Source organism: Coregonus clupeaformis, chromosome 9, assembly GCF_020615455.1.
Source record: "Coregonus clupeaformis isolate EN_2021a chromosome 9, ASM2061545v1, whole genome shotgun sequence".
Taxonomy (NCBI): domain Eukaryota; kingdom Metazoa; phylum Chordata; class Actinopteri; order Salmoniformes; family Salmonidae; genus Coregonus; species Coregonus clupeaformis.
Genome location: NC_059200.1, coordinates 20,868,179 through 20,884,838, shown reverse-complemented (window position 1 = coordinate 20,884,838; position 16,660 = coordinate 20,868,179). Strand labels below are relative to the sequence as shown.

General features: G+C 42.8%; 1 protein-coding gene across 1 annotated transcript in view; it reads left to right on the top strand.

Annotated features, from left to right (window-relative positions):
* The window catches only part of LOC121573445 (tyrosine-protein kinase JAK2), a 58,869-nt gene that overhangs the window by 14,784 nt on the left and 27,425 nt on the right, over positions 1–16,660 (top strand). Inside the window, exons 3-4 of the mRNA XM_041885448.1 lie at positions 12,254–12,377; positions 12,588–12,699. Of these exons, the coding sequence (XP_041741382.1) occupies positions 12,254–12,377; positions 12,588–12,699 (236 nt within the window). The remainder of the gene's footprint in view (positions 1–12,253; positions 12,378–12,587; positions 12,700–16,660) is intronic.

Genomic DNA, 16,660 nt, shown 5'->3' with positions numbered 1-16,660 from the left:
CAGAATGTCCACACACGGTGCTCAGAATGTCCACCCACGGTGCTCAGAATGTCCACCCACGGTGCTCAGAATGTCCACCCACGGAGCTCAGAATGTCCACCCACGGTGCTCAGAATGTCCACCCACGGTGCTCAGAATGACAGATCCCATTTAGATTATGGTAATGCATCTTAACGGAACATGCAACTCCTGTAATGAAGCAGGAAATAACACGTCATTTTCAAACATTTGACAAAATGCAATTCGCCGGGAACATAACATTCTAAACAGCGCACCATGCGAGCGGTTCCATATGTGACAGAGATGAAAATCTCTGTTAGAATCTTAGAAAGAGCTCTAAAGATGCAACAACTAGGATGGGTTGCTAATATGACTAGGATTATGCCTTTGGCTTCTGGACAACGAAAGAAAGTTAATATGAAAACCAATAGAACAGGAGAGAAATGGAATATGAGCTGTGGATCACAATTCCATTGGGTCAGAAGTTTACATACACTAAGTTGACTGTGCCTTTAAACAGCTTGGAAAATCCCAGAAAATAATGTAATGTCTTTAGAAGCTTCTGATAGGCTAATTGACATCATTTGAGTCAATTGGAGGTGTACCTGTGGATGTATTTAAGGCCTACCTTCAAACTCTCTTTGCTTGACATCATGGGAAAATCAAAAGAAATCAGCCAAGACCTCAGAAAATAAATTGTAGACCTCCACAAGTCTGGTTCATCCTTGGGAGCAATTTCCAAATGCCTGAAGGTACCATGTTCATCTGTACAAACTATAGTACGCAAGTATAAACACCATGGGACCACGCAGCCGTCATACTGTTTAGGAAGGAGACGCGTTCTGTCTCCTAGAGATGAACGTACTTTGGTGCGAAAAGTGCAAATCAATCCCAGAACAACAGCAAAGGACCTTGTGAAGATGCTGGAGGAAACTATATCCACAGTAAAACGAGTCCTACATCGACAACCTAAAAGGCCGCTCAGCAAGGAAGAAGCCACTGCTCCAAAACCGCCATAAAAAAGCCAGACTATGGTTTGCAACTGCACATTGGGACAAAGATCGTACGTTTTGGAGAAATGTCCTCTGGTCTGATGAAACAAAAATAGAACTGTTTGGCCATAATGACCATCGTTATGTTTGGAGGAAAAAGGGGGCACTTGCAAGCCGAAGAACACCATCCCAACCGTGAAGCACGGGGGTGGCAGCATCATGCTGTGGGGGTACTTTGCTGCAGGAGGGACTGGTGCACTTCACAAAATAGATGGCATCATGAGGAAGGAAAATGATGTGGATATATTGAAGCAACATCTCAAGACATCAGTCAGGAAGTTCAAGCTTGGTCGCAAATGGGTCTTCCAAATGGGCAATGACCCCAAGCATACTTCCAAAGTTGTGCCAAAATGGCTTAAGGACAACAAAGTCAAGGTATTGGAGTGGCCATCACAAAGCCCTGACCTCAATCCTATAAAAAATGTGTTGGCAGAACTGAAAAAGCATGTGCGAGCAAGGAGGCCTACAAACCTGACTCAGTTACACCAGTCTGTCAGGAGGAATGGGACAAAATTCACCCAATTTATTGTGGGAAGCTTGTGGAAGGCTACCCAAAACGTTTGACCCAAGTTAAACAATTAAAAGGAAATGCTACCAAATACTAATTGAGTGCATGTAAGCTTCTGACCCACTGGGAATGTGATGAAAGAAATAAAAGCTTAAATAAATCCTTCTCACTACAATTATTCTGACATTTCACATTCTTAAAATAAAGTGGTGATCCTAACTGACCTAAGACAGGGAATTTTTACTAGGATTAAATGTCAGGAATTGTGAAATGTATTTGGCTAAGGTGTATGTAAACTTCCGACTTCAACTGTATAACTCACATTTCTATGTACATTTGGTCGGGTCGCCCAAATTAAGTATGTTTTCAAAATGCATAACTCAAAATGCATAATAGTGGTGGGTGACGCACTGATAGCCTGTCTACTGTAGCCTGCACTTAAATGGTGAATGGGCGCTTCAATTACCAAATATAACTAGTAGCTTTTCTTAATCATGGCCATTGAAATAGTTTTTAACAAGCGATTTGCATTTAGAATTGTTATGCAATGACTGGGCTTATAAAATAGGATGTTTTACTCCAGCATCAACCAGCTGAGGAGCTGCAGCAGAAATCCAGCTCAAAATAGGCTCTGTATGCCTGTGATAGTTGTGTTGGATAAATAAGATACACTACATGACGACTAACGAAAATACACACACCAATTTATGAGGTCCTCTGTGCACCACATGCCACACACACATTCATATCCTGTGACGCCAAAGGGCCCAGACTCCACCGCCCATCCAAATCCACGCACACAGTACCCCCCACCACCCATATCGCAGACTCCCTCCAGCCTCCATCAGAACCTACACTACCGGTCAAAAGTTTTAGAACACCTACTCATTCAAGGATTTTTCTTTATTTTTTTAACTATTTTACACATTGTAGAATAATAGTGAAGACATCAAAACTATGAAATAACACATATGGAATCATGTAGTAACCAAAAAATTTTTAAACAAATCAAAATATATTGTATATTTGAGATTCTTCAAATAGCCACCCTTTTCCTTGATGACAGCTTTGCAAACTTTTGGTATTCTCTCAACCAGCTTCATGATGTAGTCACCTGGAATGCATTTCAATTAACAGGAGTGCCTTCTTAAAAGTTAATTTGTGGAATTTCTTTCCTTCTTAATGCGTTTGAGCCAATCAGTTGTGTTGTGACAAGGTAGGGGGGTATGCAGAAGATAGCCCTATTTGGTAAAAGACCAAGTCCATATTATGGCAAGAACAGCTCAAATAAGCAAAGAGAAACAACAGTCCATCATTACTTTAAGACATGAAGGTCAGTCAATAGGGAACATTTCAAGAACTTTGAACGTTTCTTCAAGTGCAATCGCACTTGTGCAAGCGCTACGATGAAACTGGCTCTCATGAGGACCGCCACAGGAATGAAAGACCCAGAGTTACCTCTGCTGCAGAGGATAAGTTAGAGTTACCAGCCTCAGAAATTGCAGCCCAAATAAATGCTTCACAGAGTTCAAGTAACAGACACATCTCAACATCAACTGTTCAGAGGAGACTGTATGAATCAGGCCTTCATGGTAGAATTGCTGCAAAGAAACCACTACTAAAGGACACCAATAAGAAGAAGAGACCTGCTTGGGCCAAGAAACACGAGCAATAAACAATAGACCGGTGGAAATGTGTCCTTTGGTCTGGAGTCCAATTGTGAGATTTTTGGTTCCAACCGCCCGTGTCTTTGTGAGATGCGGATGAATGGATGATCTCTGCATGTGTATTTCCCACCGTAAAGCATGGAGGAGGAGGTGTTATGGTGGGGGTGATTTGCTGGTGACACTGTCTGTGATTTATTTAGAATTCAAGGCACACTTAACCAGCAAGGCTACCACAGCATCCTGCAGCGATACGCCATCCCATCTGGTTTGGGCTTAGCGGGACTATCATTTGTTTTTCAACAGGATAATGACCCAACACACCTCCAGGCTGTGTAAGGGCTATTTTACCAAGAAGGAGAATGATGGAGTGCTGCATCAGATGACATGGCCTCCACAACCCCCCGACATCAACCAAATTGAGATGGTTTGGGATGAGTCGGACCGCAGAGTGAAGGAAAAGCAGCCAACAAGTGCTCAGCATATGTGGGAACTCCTTCAAGACTGTTGGAAAAGCATTCCTCATGAAGCTGGTTGAGAGAATGCCAAGCGTGCGCAAAGCTGTCATCGAGGCAAAGGGTGACTATTTGAAAAATCTCAAATATATTTTGATTTGTTTAACACTTTTTTGGTTACTATATGATTCCATATGTGTTATTTCATAGTTTTGATGTCTTCACTATTATTCTACAATGTAGAAAATAGTAAAAATAAAGAAAAACCCTTGAATGAGTAGGTGTTCTAAAACTTTTGACCGGTAGTGTACATTGGCTCTGAACACAAGACTAGTTTCTGGCCTGACATTAGTGTCTTGGTGTGATCCTGGGCAACACCCAGTCATTCTCTGCAAACATCAAAGCAGTGACTCTCTCATGCAGGTTTATGCTCGACAACACCTGTAGAGCACAACCTTTCCTCACACAGAAAGCGGCGCAGGTCCTAATCCAGGCACTTTTCATATCCCGTCTGGACTACTGCAACTCGCTGTTGGGTGCGCTCCCAGCTTGTGCCATCAAACCCCTGCAACTTATCCAGAACGCCGTAGCCTGTCTGGTGTTTAACCTTCCCAAGTTCTCTCATGTCACCCCGCTCCTCCGTACACTTCCAGTCGAAGCTCACATCCACTACAAAACCATGGTGCTTGCCTACGGAGCTGCAAGGGGAACTGCCCTTCCCTACCTTCAGGCTATGCTCAAACTATACATCCAATCCCGAGCACGCCGTTCTGCCACCTCTGGTGTCTTGGCCTTCCCACCCCTACGGGATGTCAGCTCCTGCTCAGCCCAGTCAAAGCTCTTCTCTGTCCTGGTCTCCCAATGGTGGAACCAGCTTCCCCTGTTGCTTGGACAGCAGAGTCCCTGCCCATTGTCCGAAAACACCTGAAACCCTACCTCTTCAAAGGGTATCTTAAATAAGACATTCTCCTACTAGCACTGACTTTACTGATAACTTCTTTATTGAGGAAAAATGTACTTTACTATGACTGTGATATGTGGTTTGTCTCACCTAGATATCTTAAAGATGTGTTCTGGAGGACTGAAAAACCACCTAGTTCTTTTTATTCTTATTTTTGGTTTTGGACTCTGTGTGCCAATATATATATATTATATATCTCATACATGGATAATAAACCATCTGCAGTCCTCTCCCAGTGGAGAAAGGCACATAATTCTTACATTATATCCTGCCACCATTGAGTGCACGAGATGCGCGTTCATTCATCTCATGTATTGAGCGCGCGCTGTGAAGCGAGTGGGATTGCCTGGCTACGTGACCTTACTATTTTGTTATTTTGATAACTGCGAAAAATGCTTAGAATACATTGATCAAATCCCTGCATCCTAAAGTTAGAAAACATTTGAAAAGTAGAAGTTAGATCTATTAGACCTCATTTGTAGGTTAATTTCTTTCAACACCTTACTTTTTTCTGCAAGCAAGCAGAAAATAATGTGTGCTAAAGATGGCGTTGTAGCCAGACAAATACATTAGAAGATAATTGTCAACTGATTAAACACTATGCTCACAACCTGAATCTAATAAATGGTGTCACTGGTGGATTTTGTTTGAATTTTGGAATATATTGCTGAATAGACTGTTTTTACCAGGCGCGAATCACGGACTCAACACACGTAGTTGATGCGCTAGATAAATGTGTACTGCAAACTTTCACCCACTTAATTTTTAGATAAGAAAATATTGCCCTACCTTTTTGTTGTTTCAACCATCCATCCAATCAAATCATTTCTGTGTCCGTCCACCTTTTGTCGTAATACGTTCACACAGCAGGTATTCCATGATATGGGATAAAATCCAAAACTGCAGTTGATTGCCAGCGATCATCATTCATCATGTAGACAAATGCTAGGCCTATATATATAATCATTAGGCGACTAATGATTCAAACATAGTGTAAGTATGTTATAACTTTTGCTTTGTATAAATTACGTGATCACAATCGCTTGCTTGCCATATTAGTCTGTACAACAATGGGAATTAGCTGCAGCCAAGCGTGAGGGACAATGTTGTTTGGCATGTGGAATGATGTCCAATGAGGTTGCAAGGTCAAAGTGGGAGGCGGGATCAGATCGGCACAGCATTGTCCAATGAGGTTGTGAGGTGATGCCAAGCATGTGCACAGCACGCTACAGAGGCTCGAGAACAATGGCGTGAAGACAAAGTACACAACTTTTGGGGACCACTTTTAGCTCGTGAGCGCTACTTTCAGAACTACTGGCTAAAAAGTATGCAGAAGTACCGGAGAATCTCTTTAAGATGAATGCACTATAACTGCAAGTCTCAGCTAAATGACTAGAATCTTTAAAAAATGCCCCACAGAGACAGTCTCCTGCCCTACAGGGCCTAAAGTACATCACGTTTGCTCTTATTGCCCCTACAACAAACATCAAAACAAGCCCTTACCCATAACAGTCAACCTTTCAGCACAGACAGAAGCAAAAGGAGGAGGTTTGTAATAAAATGGATGTGTATCCACACAAAGCCCTCCTCTGACCTCTTTTTCACTAGCACAGAGTCTGACTGACTCTGGTTTACTTCTCTTGAGGGCTTTGTGTAACTACATCTCTAGTCATTGTTTACTGCAGACAGGGTTATCATTTTGTCATGACACAGACAGAGCCGTTGTACATCGTCAGGCGGTAAATGTAAACGGAGGTTATGGGTTTGATGCTTACTGGATATGGGACACTGCAACACCTGTCCAATAAGGAAGTCGACGTGTAGAACGTCTGGCAATGGAAAGGTGGATTTGGGATTCAGCACGTGTGTAATCAGCCTAGCCACCATGGCAGTAAATCAAGCTTCATATCCCCTTGGGATAGACCTGTCTTGTGACTAGGGTAATCTGGGCCTGGAGAGGCTGTAAACCGATGAAGTTGACAAATTAATTATTTGATTAGACTAAGACTGACGCAGCAGTATTTGAGCGTTGTGCTTCTTGCCAAGGTGGTGTGCAATGTCTGGCGGTGGCGAGTTGTGTACAGTCAACTGAGTTGAAGCATAGTCTGTGCTTAGGTTAGAGCAGCACAAGCCTACTTTAGACCCATCTCTCCTTGATCACACTCCATTCTTGGCAGTCTTACTGTTATTTTAAGCAGTTATACAGTTTTGGTTGTTGTTTAACTATAAGTGCAACAGTCTGTATTCTTAGCTTTAAAACCTATTTGCAGAGGCCAGCTCATCTGTGCAAAAGGATAAATTGGTCAAACTTATATCTGTTTGACCCGGTTTACAGAGTACTCAAATAAATGACTTATTTTAATTCTAAATGAGTAAACATTGTTCAGTATCTGGCAGTTTAATCTGTTATGTGTAAATATGCATCGGGCATGCAGTTTAATGAGAATATATTCTTAGTCCTAATCCGGAAAAGCCTGGATAGCGGTTTTGCTTGAATATGGCTTGAAACCACAGCCATGTAGTGTATTTATGTTGAATATAGCCTAGCCCTGGCCTGGGCGTTCATACACTGCATACACTGACCTCAGCAGGCTGTTGACTTGTTGACTTGTTAGTTCTCTACTGCTCTATCTCTCTCAAACACACCCCAGAAGGTCTCCAACTGATACGCACCCTGCAGCACGCTCGCTCTCTCTTTCATTTACTCTCTCTCTCGCTTTCATTCGCTCTCTTTCATTTACTCTCTCTCGACTCTCTCGCTCTCTCTCTCTTTTGCATGCGCTCTCGGCTCTCTCGCTCTCTCTCCAATGTACTCTTTCTCTCGCTCTCTCTTTAATTTACTCTCTGTCTCGCATGCGCTCTCGCTCTCTCTTTAATTTACTCTCTCTCTCTCACCCTTTGGACAATTAACTACTCCACACTGCAGTGTCGACCGACATGTTGCAAAGTTTTTAGAGAGACAGTGAGGTTATTCTGAGCACCTAAGGGAGAAGGTGACAACCATATAATTAGGTCTACTACAATGGGAAAAGCCCCTCAGACCACAGACATTTGACGGGTACACTCAATCTAGCACTTGTATTTCTATGGGGACAGTCACCCCTCTGATGGCTGATGTTGATTACTTGTATTCCATTCTTCCTCTGCTCCCCCTGGCTGCCTTATCACAGTCTCCCCGACAGGCAGAAAGTGGGGCTGGCTAGCAAACAAACTTACTAACCTCCACTATGCAATACACTCGGCTAGGCTTCTCTTCCTCTTGTCACACTGCACTCTACTATCACTTCCTGTTTCTCTCACCTACTGTCTCTCACACCATTGTCTCATAGACGTTGTTGTTGTTGTTTTTGAGGTAATGGCCCATAGGGGTATACTACGATTGACGCTAGACCTACTCAGGGTTTTCTAAAACTGTCCAGCTTCCAGGTCCGGCTTCATCCGTACTATGACGGTGGATATTACTTGTCCACCTGCCGCTAACTCTAGCAGGCTTGTAACTGCGCTTGGCTAGTCGAACGCCAAACTCTTCATTCAGACTACGTTGAAACATCAATCCATGGGCGAGTCAATGGCACATTTTTTGCCGAAATCAAAATGAAAGAAAAGTTGCAAATAGGGACGGACAGTTTTTTTTTACTGTTTAGGATTTTTAAAACCACAAGGCCCTAACCCTGCCCCCACTGGAGAAAAAAATATGTGCGCATTTATCTATATGCCAACTATGCCTAATTTATCATAACCATGACAGATAACGAATCCTAATTGCTAAAATGGCTCATATACTGTTTATTCAGTAATAAACAAAAAAAAGTTCCATTTAAGATATATTTATTGAAACCGTAATATCATATTGTGAAACACAATCTTCAAAAGGCAGTAACCTCAGCAGTGGCGCTTGCTTGTAGAAGCCTATGGCTGTGCAATGGCATAGCCTTGTTTTGTTAATTTAGCAGAACATCCGAAAACATCTGAGTTGACCAAAGTTACCTCGCTAACTTCCTCAAAGCAGGTACGTAGTATAGGGCTCTGTACACTCCAACTTGATCCATTCTCTGGCTTGTTGTATTCTGTCTTTACTCTGTCACTCGGGTCTCCTCTTCCCATTTCCCCTGGCCTCACCCTTAACTTTGTCCCCTGCACAAGGATGTCGACATACATACAGTACCGGTCAAAAGTTATAGAACACCTACTCATTCAAGAGTTTTTCTTAATTTTTTTTACTATTTTCTTCATTGTAAAATACTAGTGAAGACATCAAAACTATGAAATAACACATATGGAATCATGTAGTAACCAAAAAAGTGTTAAATAGCCACCCTTTGCCTTGATGACAGCTTTGCACACTCTTGGCATTCTCTCAACCAGCTTCACGAGGAATGCTTTTCCAACAGTCTTGAAGGAGTTCCCACATATGCTGAGCACTTGTTGGCTGCTTTTCCTTCACTCTGCGGTCCGACTCATCCCAAACCATCTCAATTTGGTTGATGTCGGGGGATTGTGGAGGCCATGTCATCTGATGCAGCACGCCATCACTCTCCTTCTTGGTAAAATAGCCCTTACACAGCCTGGAGGTGTGTTGGGTCATTATCCTGTTGAAAAACAAATGATAGTCCCGCTAAGCCCAAACCAGATGGGATGGCGTATCGCTGCAGGATGCTGTGGTAGCCTTGCTGGTTAAGTGTGCCTTGAATTCTAAATAAATCACAGACAGTGTCACCAGCAAATCACCCCCACCATAACACCTCCTCCTCCATGCTTTACGGTGGGAAATACACATGCAGAGATCATCCATTCATCCGCATCTCACAAAGACACGGCGGTTGGAACCAAAAATCTCACAATTGGACTCCAGACCAAAGGACACATTTCCACCGGTCTATTGTTTATTGCTCGTGTTTCTTGGCCCAAGCAGGTCTCTTCTTCTTATTGGTGTCCTTTAGTAGTGGTTTCTTTGCAGCAATTCTACCATGAAGGCCTGATTCATACAGTCTCCTCTGAACAGTTGATGTTGAGATGTGTCTGTTACTTGAACTCTGTGAAGCATTTATTTGGGCTGCAATTTCTGAGGCTGGTAACTCTAACTTATCCTCTGCAGCAGAGGTAACTCTGGGTCTTTCATTCCTGTGGCGGTCCTCATGAGAGCCAGTTTCATCGTAGCGCTTGCACAAGTGCGATTGCACTTGAAGAAACGTTCAAAGTTCTTGAAATGTTCCCTATTGACTGACCTTCATGTCTTAAAGTAATGATGGACTGTTGTTTCTCTTTGCTTATTTGAGCTGTTCTTGCCATAATATGGACTTGGTCTTTTACCAAATAGGGCTATCTTCTGCATACCCCCCTACCTTGTCACAACACAACTGATTGGCTCAAACGCATTAAGAAGGAAAGAAATTCCACAAATTAACTTTTAAGAAGGCACTCCTGTTAATTGAAATGCATTCCAGGTGACTACATCATGAAGCTGGTTGAGAGAATGCCAAAAGTTTGCAAAGCTGTCATCAAGGAAAAGGGTGGCTATTTGAAGAATCTCAAATATAAAATATATTTTGATTTGTTTAACACTTTTTTGGTTACTACATGATTCCATATGTGTTATTTCATAGTTTTGATGTCTTCACTATTATTCTACAATGCTCCTGAAATTACAACAGTTTTTCTGCTATTTTACAACGCTATTTACATGCTGTGATGAGTGACATTTCATACAGTGGGTGCCTTTTGGCCAGTTAATCAGATTTCACTCCCAGAGCCCAGACCAGACAGCACAGCTGAGGCTGATTTCACTCCAAGAGACAAACACCAGAGCACAGCAGATTTCACTCCCAGATTCCAGACTAGCGCACTGCTGACTGAGGCCCAATACTATCCACTGAAATGTCTCGCCTCAAGCTTAAAAGCCTAAACTGTAAACCCTCACAACCCCAACCATCTTACAGTGACCAGTTGACCATAGCAGCCTGTGTGTACGTGCATGAGTAGGAGTGCTGATTTAGGATCAGCTTTTCCTTAAAGATCCTAATGAATCACCACTTCTACTCTGAGTTGCTTTGTAAATATGGGATCTGAGTCTGACCTAGAGCTGGGACAATAAACCGAAAATTATAGATTCCGATCATTTATCGAGGACATTTTACTGATATCGATAATAACGATTATTAGCCTTTTAATAGAGGAATGTGAAGTTTGAAATGAAATCAATCTGCTAATAATAGCCACACCATTCAAAGTAGTAGAAGTAGTTTTAAGGGTAATATCTTTTTTAAAGTAACGGTACACATTGTTGTAAACATATCATTCCATTCATCGTTATCGTGATAATTCTGTCAATTTATCGTGAAATGGATTTGTGTCCATATCAGCTCTAGTCTGTGTATGTATGCGACAGGCTCACCTAAAATAGCCTTCCTGTAAAGCCACCAGAGACTGTTCAGTAACCTAAAGTATTAAATAAACGTGTCCCGTTGTGTGCCTGCGTTCAATGGAAGTTTAGAAGTTGTTAGGTTTATAAGTCGACTTTGAAAGTTCAGAATAAGGTTGCTGCTAAATAGCTCTATTTGCTATTGCTGCTATGTGTTGTGGTATGCCTGTTCATTAATGCATCATGACTATGTAAAGCTGTGAAATTGAATCGCATGGTTCTGTGGGTATAACTATCTATGCAGAAAAATATTCCTTGTGTCAACTGACATTATCCCCAGGGCCATTTTAGTTCGAGTTTGGTCAAGTGTCCAGATAGAACCTTGTCTTGGCTATACACTGAGCGTACAAAACATTAGGAACACCTGCTCTTTCCATGAGATAGACTAACCAGGTGAATCTAGGTGAAAGCTATGACCCCTTATTGATGTTACTTGTTAAATCCACGTCAATCAGTGAAGCTGAAGGGGAGGAGACGGGTTAAAGAAGGATCGTTAAGCCTGGAGACAATTGAGACATGGATTGTGTATGTGTGCCATTCAGAGGGTGAATGGGCAAGACAAAATATTTAAGTGCCTTTGAACAGGGTATGGTAGTAGGTGCCAGGCGCACCGGTTTGAGTGTGTCAAGAACTGCAACACTGCTGGGTTTTTCATGCTCAACCGTTTCATGTGTGTATCAAGAATGGTCCACCACCCAAAGGACATCCAGCCAACTTGACACAACTGTGGGAAGCATTGTAGTCAACATTGTCCAGAATCCCTGTGGAACGCTTTCGACACCTTGTAGAGTCCATGCCCTGACAAATTGAGGCTGTTCTGGGGGCAAAAGGGGGTGCAACTCAATATTAGGAAGGTATTACATAAATATACAAATGAATAAATAGTAGGCTCCTGCCATATGGCTCAGACAAGGCTATCTCCCATTTCTGTAGGGTGAGGCAGCTTGATGTACAAGTACACCCCCTAGTCTAGCGCAGGCCCTTACCCCTAATCCATCTCCTAAATACTGAGTGCCAAGCAGAGAGGCATCAGGTCCCAATTTTAGAGTCTTTGGTGTGACTCAACCGGGGATCGAACCCCCAACCTTCTAATATCAAGGTGGACACTCTAACCACAAGGATATATATACAGCTCTGCTTATCCCTATGGATGTGTTTGAAGTTGATGTTTTTATTATTCTCTCCTGTGTCCCAGGCCTGTCACCGATGTACTGTAGCCTGTTTGGCCTGATAAGGGAGAGCGACCGCATGTGGTTCCCACCCAATCACGTCCTCAAACTGGACCAATCAGCCAATGAGAGTCTCCTCTTCAGAGTGCGGTAGGAAGTGGCGTGGGGTCAGGGATCTAGTTTTTTAATTTTTCTGTTGAAAAGGAAACAATTAGATAGACTATTAGAAATATTAAGGAATGAAAATGTCAAATATGCAATGAGGTTTAAATGAAGTATCATTGTACTGTAGTAGTATTATACACAATATAATCTTCCTCTTTGTCTCTTCTTTTCTTCCTGTTTCTTCTCTCTCTCTAGGTACTACTTCCCTGGCTGGTATGGAGGCTCCTGTGCCCACCGCTATGGGGTCAACAAGGGACTGGACAGCCCTGTTTTAGACGATACCGTCATGTCTTACCTCTTCGCTCAGGTTAGTCTTGGGCTATGTTTTTTCCAGGAGTGTTTTCTCAGTCTGGTAGTGTGAAATTCAAGAGACCAGGGTGTAAATTCCGAGTGTAAAAGTGCTGATCTTGGATCAGCTTTGCCTTAAAGATCATAGTGAATCAGCACTTGCTTTGTAAATATGGGCTCTGAGTCTGACATGTACAGTGGGGGAAAAAAAGTATTTAGTCAGCCACCAATTGTGCAAGTTCTCCCACTTAAAAAGATGAGAGAGGCCTGTAATTTTCATCATAGGTACACATCAACTATGACAGACAGAATGAGAAAAAATTTTCCAGAAAATCACATTGTAGGATTTTTAATTAATTGATTTGCAAATTATGGTGGAAAATAAGTATTTGGTCAACTACAAACAAGCAAGATTTCTGGCTCTCACAGACCTGTAACTTCTTCTTTAAGAGGCTCCTCTGTTCTCCACTCGTTACCTGTATTAATGGCACCTGTTTGAACTTGTTATCAGTATAAAATACACCTGTCCACAACCTCAAACAGTCACACTCCAAACTCCACTATGGCCAAGACCAAAGAGCTGTCAAAGGACACCAGAAACAAAATTGTAGACCTGCACCAGGCTGGGAAGACTGAATCTGCAATAGGTAAGCAGCTTGGTTTGAAGAAATCAACTGTGGGAGCTATTATTAGGAAATGGAAGACATACAAGACCACTGATAATCTCCCTCGATCTGGGGCTCCACGCAAGATCTCACCCCGTGGGGTCAAAATGATCACAAGAACGGTGAGCAAAATCCCAGAACCACACGGGGGGACATTCCTCCATGCAGATCTCCTCTAGAGCAGTGATGTTTTGGGGCTGTCGCTGGGCAACACAGACTTTCAACTCCCTCCAAAGATTTTCTATGGGGTTGAGATCTGGAGACTGGCTAGGCCACTCCAGGACCTTGAAATGCTTCTTACGAAGCCACTCCTTCGTTGCCCGGGCGGTGTGTTTGGGATCATTGTCATGCTGAAAGACCCAGCCACGTTTCATCTTCAATGCCCTTGCTGATGGAAGGAGGTTTTCACTCAAAATCTCACGATACATGGCCCCATTCATTCTTTCCTTTACACGGATCAGTCGTCCTGGTCCCTTTGCAGAAAAACAGCCCAAAAGCATGATGTTTCCACCCCCATGCTTCACAGTAGGTATGGTGTTCTTTGGATGCAACTCAGCATTCTTTGTCCTCCAAACATGACGAGTTGAGTTTTTACCAAAAAAGTTATATTTTGGTTTCATCTGACCAGATGACATTCTCCCAATCCTCTTCTGGATCATCCAAATGCACTTCAGACGGGCCTGGACATGTACTGGCTTAAGCAGGGGGACACGTCTCGCACTGCACGATATGAGTCCCTGGCGGCGTAGTGTGTTACTGATGGTAGGCTTTGTTACTTTGGTCCCAGCTCTCTGCAGGTCATTCACTAGGTCCCCCCGTGTGGTTCTGGGATTTTTGCTCACCGTTCTTGTGATCATTTTGACCCACGGGGGTGAGATCTTGCGTGGAGCCCCAGATTGAGGGAGATTATCAGTGGTCTTGTATGTCTTCCATTTCCTAATAATTGCTCCCACAGTTGATTTCTTCAAACCAAGCTGCTTACCTATTGCAGATTCAGTCTTCCCAGCCTGGTGCAAGTCTACAATTTTGTTTCTGGTGTCCTTTGACAGCTCTTTGGTCTTGGCCATTGTGGAGTTTGGAGTGTGACTGTTTGAGGTTGTGGACAGGTGTCTTTTATACTGATAACAAGTTCAAACAGGTGCCATTAATACAGGTAACGAGTGGAGGACAGAGGAGCCTCTTAAAGAAGAAGTTACAGGTCTGTGAGAGCCAAAAATCTTGCTTGTTTGTAGGTGACCAAATACTTATTTTCCACCATAATTTGCAAATAAATTCATTAAAAATCCTACAATGGGATTTTCTGGATTTTTTTTTCTCATTTTGTCTGTCATAGTTGACGTGTACCTATGATGAAAATTACAGGCCTCTCTCATCTTTTTAAGTGGGAGAACTTGCACAATTGGTGGCTGACTAAATACTTTTTTGCCCCACTGTATGCGACAGGCTCACCCTAAAATGGCCTACCTGTAAAGCCACCAGATACCTTTCAGTCACCTAAAGTGTTAAGTAACCTCGTCCCCAGGCTCAATTACTACAGAGGGAGAGCCAGATGGTAAGACTAATGACAAGCAAAATCAATTTTGGGGGACTGTTTTCTATAAGTCAATCTCCAATCAGTGAAGATGTAAAGTCTGTCTGGTGTAAATAACTGCCGAATCCACCCATGTACGTGTGTGTGTGTGTGTGTGTGTGTGTGTGTGTGTGTGTGTGTGTGTGTGTGTGTGTGTGTGTGTGTGTGTGTGTGTGTGTGTGTGTGTGTGTGTGTGTGTGTGTGTGTGTGTGTGTGTGTGTGTGTGTGTGTGTGTGTGTGTGTGTGTGTGTGTGTGTGTGTGTGTGTGTGTGTGTGTGTGTGTGTGTCCACACGTATGCTAAAGAAAAGGGGAAGTGGTGTTGGGAGGGTGAGAGGCGGTGGTGGAAGCTGAGGCTCTTTGTGTGTTTGCTTGCTTTCAGAATGTCTGTGTGGACTGTGGTGGCCTTTCTGTCTTTATCTTCACATTCACATTGTCACAAAACACACTGGGTGTGAGAGATTACCCTGTAAACGTTAGTTACTATGTGAGGTCCTGCTGTCATTTTAAGGGGGCAATCCGCAATTGCTACATCCATGGATTCTTGAAGAATATAACTTATAGATACCTCATGAGCTTAGTTCAATTGTTTACAATGTTTGTAAACATTGTAAATGTAAACAAACGCTGTATATAACTGCGTATAACTATCATTTTAATATTTTGGATGGTCAGTCCTTGCATCGATACCTCCGTTTTATGAATTTAAGAGTGGTTACATTTCTCCAGGCCCATCCCTCAGCTTTTTACCAAAACAAAGGCGGGGTGAGATCCCTTTGTTATTGTTTCAACGGTGGCTGGCCCCTTTAAGTCTGTAGTTTAGGACAATGGAGGCCCTGGGTTGCTGTGAGGAAAGCGGTGTTGACTTTGGTACATAGTTCTGAGAACTGAGGTACCTCTTTTCCACGTAAAAAAAAAAAAAAAAAAAACAACAACAAAAAATAAAACTTGCGTGACAGTTTTTTCTTTATTTTCTATTCTTGGAAAGTTGGGTTATGTTCCTCAACATGTTCTGTCTGCCGATGTGTTGTTCGTATAGCCGAGGGCGATGTCTCTTGTGGTTTTAGTTGATGTTATCCACAGAGAGAAGTTCAACTGGACTGGCCATAGTTCTAGAGCGTACATACACTCTAAGATCCCCATCACCTTTGGTAACAGCACAGAAACGTGTTGAGCAAAAAGACGGAAGAGAGAGTGTAATACTTCAAGTGTAGCTTGTGAAAACATGGCTGCATATATCCAACGTGCCATGTAAGGTTGTTATTTGCTATAACTAGTAAATTAGTGGTGGTGCAGTCAGGAAGACGGGGGATGCAGAGTGTACGTGTTTGAGATGGACAACATTGCAGTCGGAATCACTGAACTGCAAATCACCTTGCATCTTAAATAGCACAACCAAACATTAAGCAGTTCTGCCTGCGTCTTGCCTTGCTTAAATTGATCTCCTCAAACACCCAGGCAGTCTGTTCTCCCCAGTTAGTTTGTAACCCTGCCTGTGGGGACATCTTCCTTAGCTAGCATGTGCAGACAAAGTGTGCATCCCAAATGGCACCCTATTCCCAATATAGTGCACTACTTTAGACCACGGACCATAGGGCCAGTAGTCTGGAAACCCTAGGCAACACGGTGACTAAGGTCTAGTGTCAATGAGGACTCTTTTGTCATAGAGGAACGACGTCACTGCCTACGTCGATAAGACGGGGGAAAAAATCAGGGGACTCCCAACAAATCACAAGGCAAGCATGCC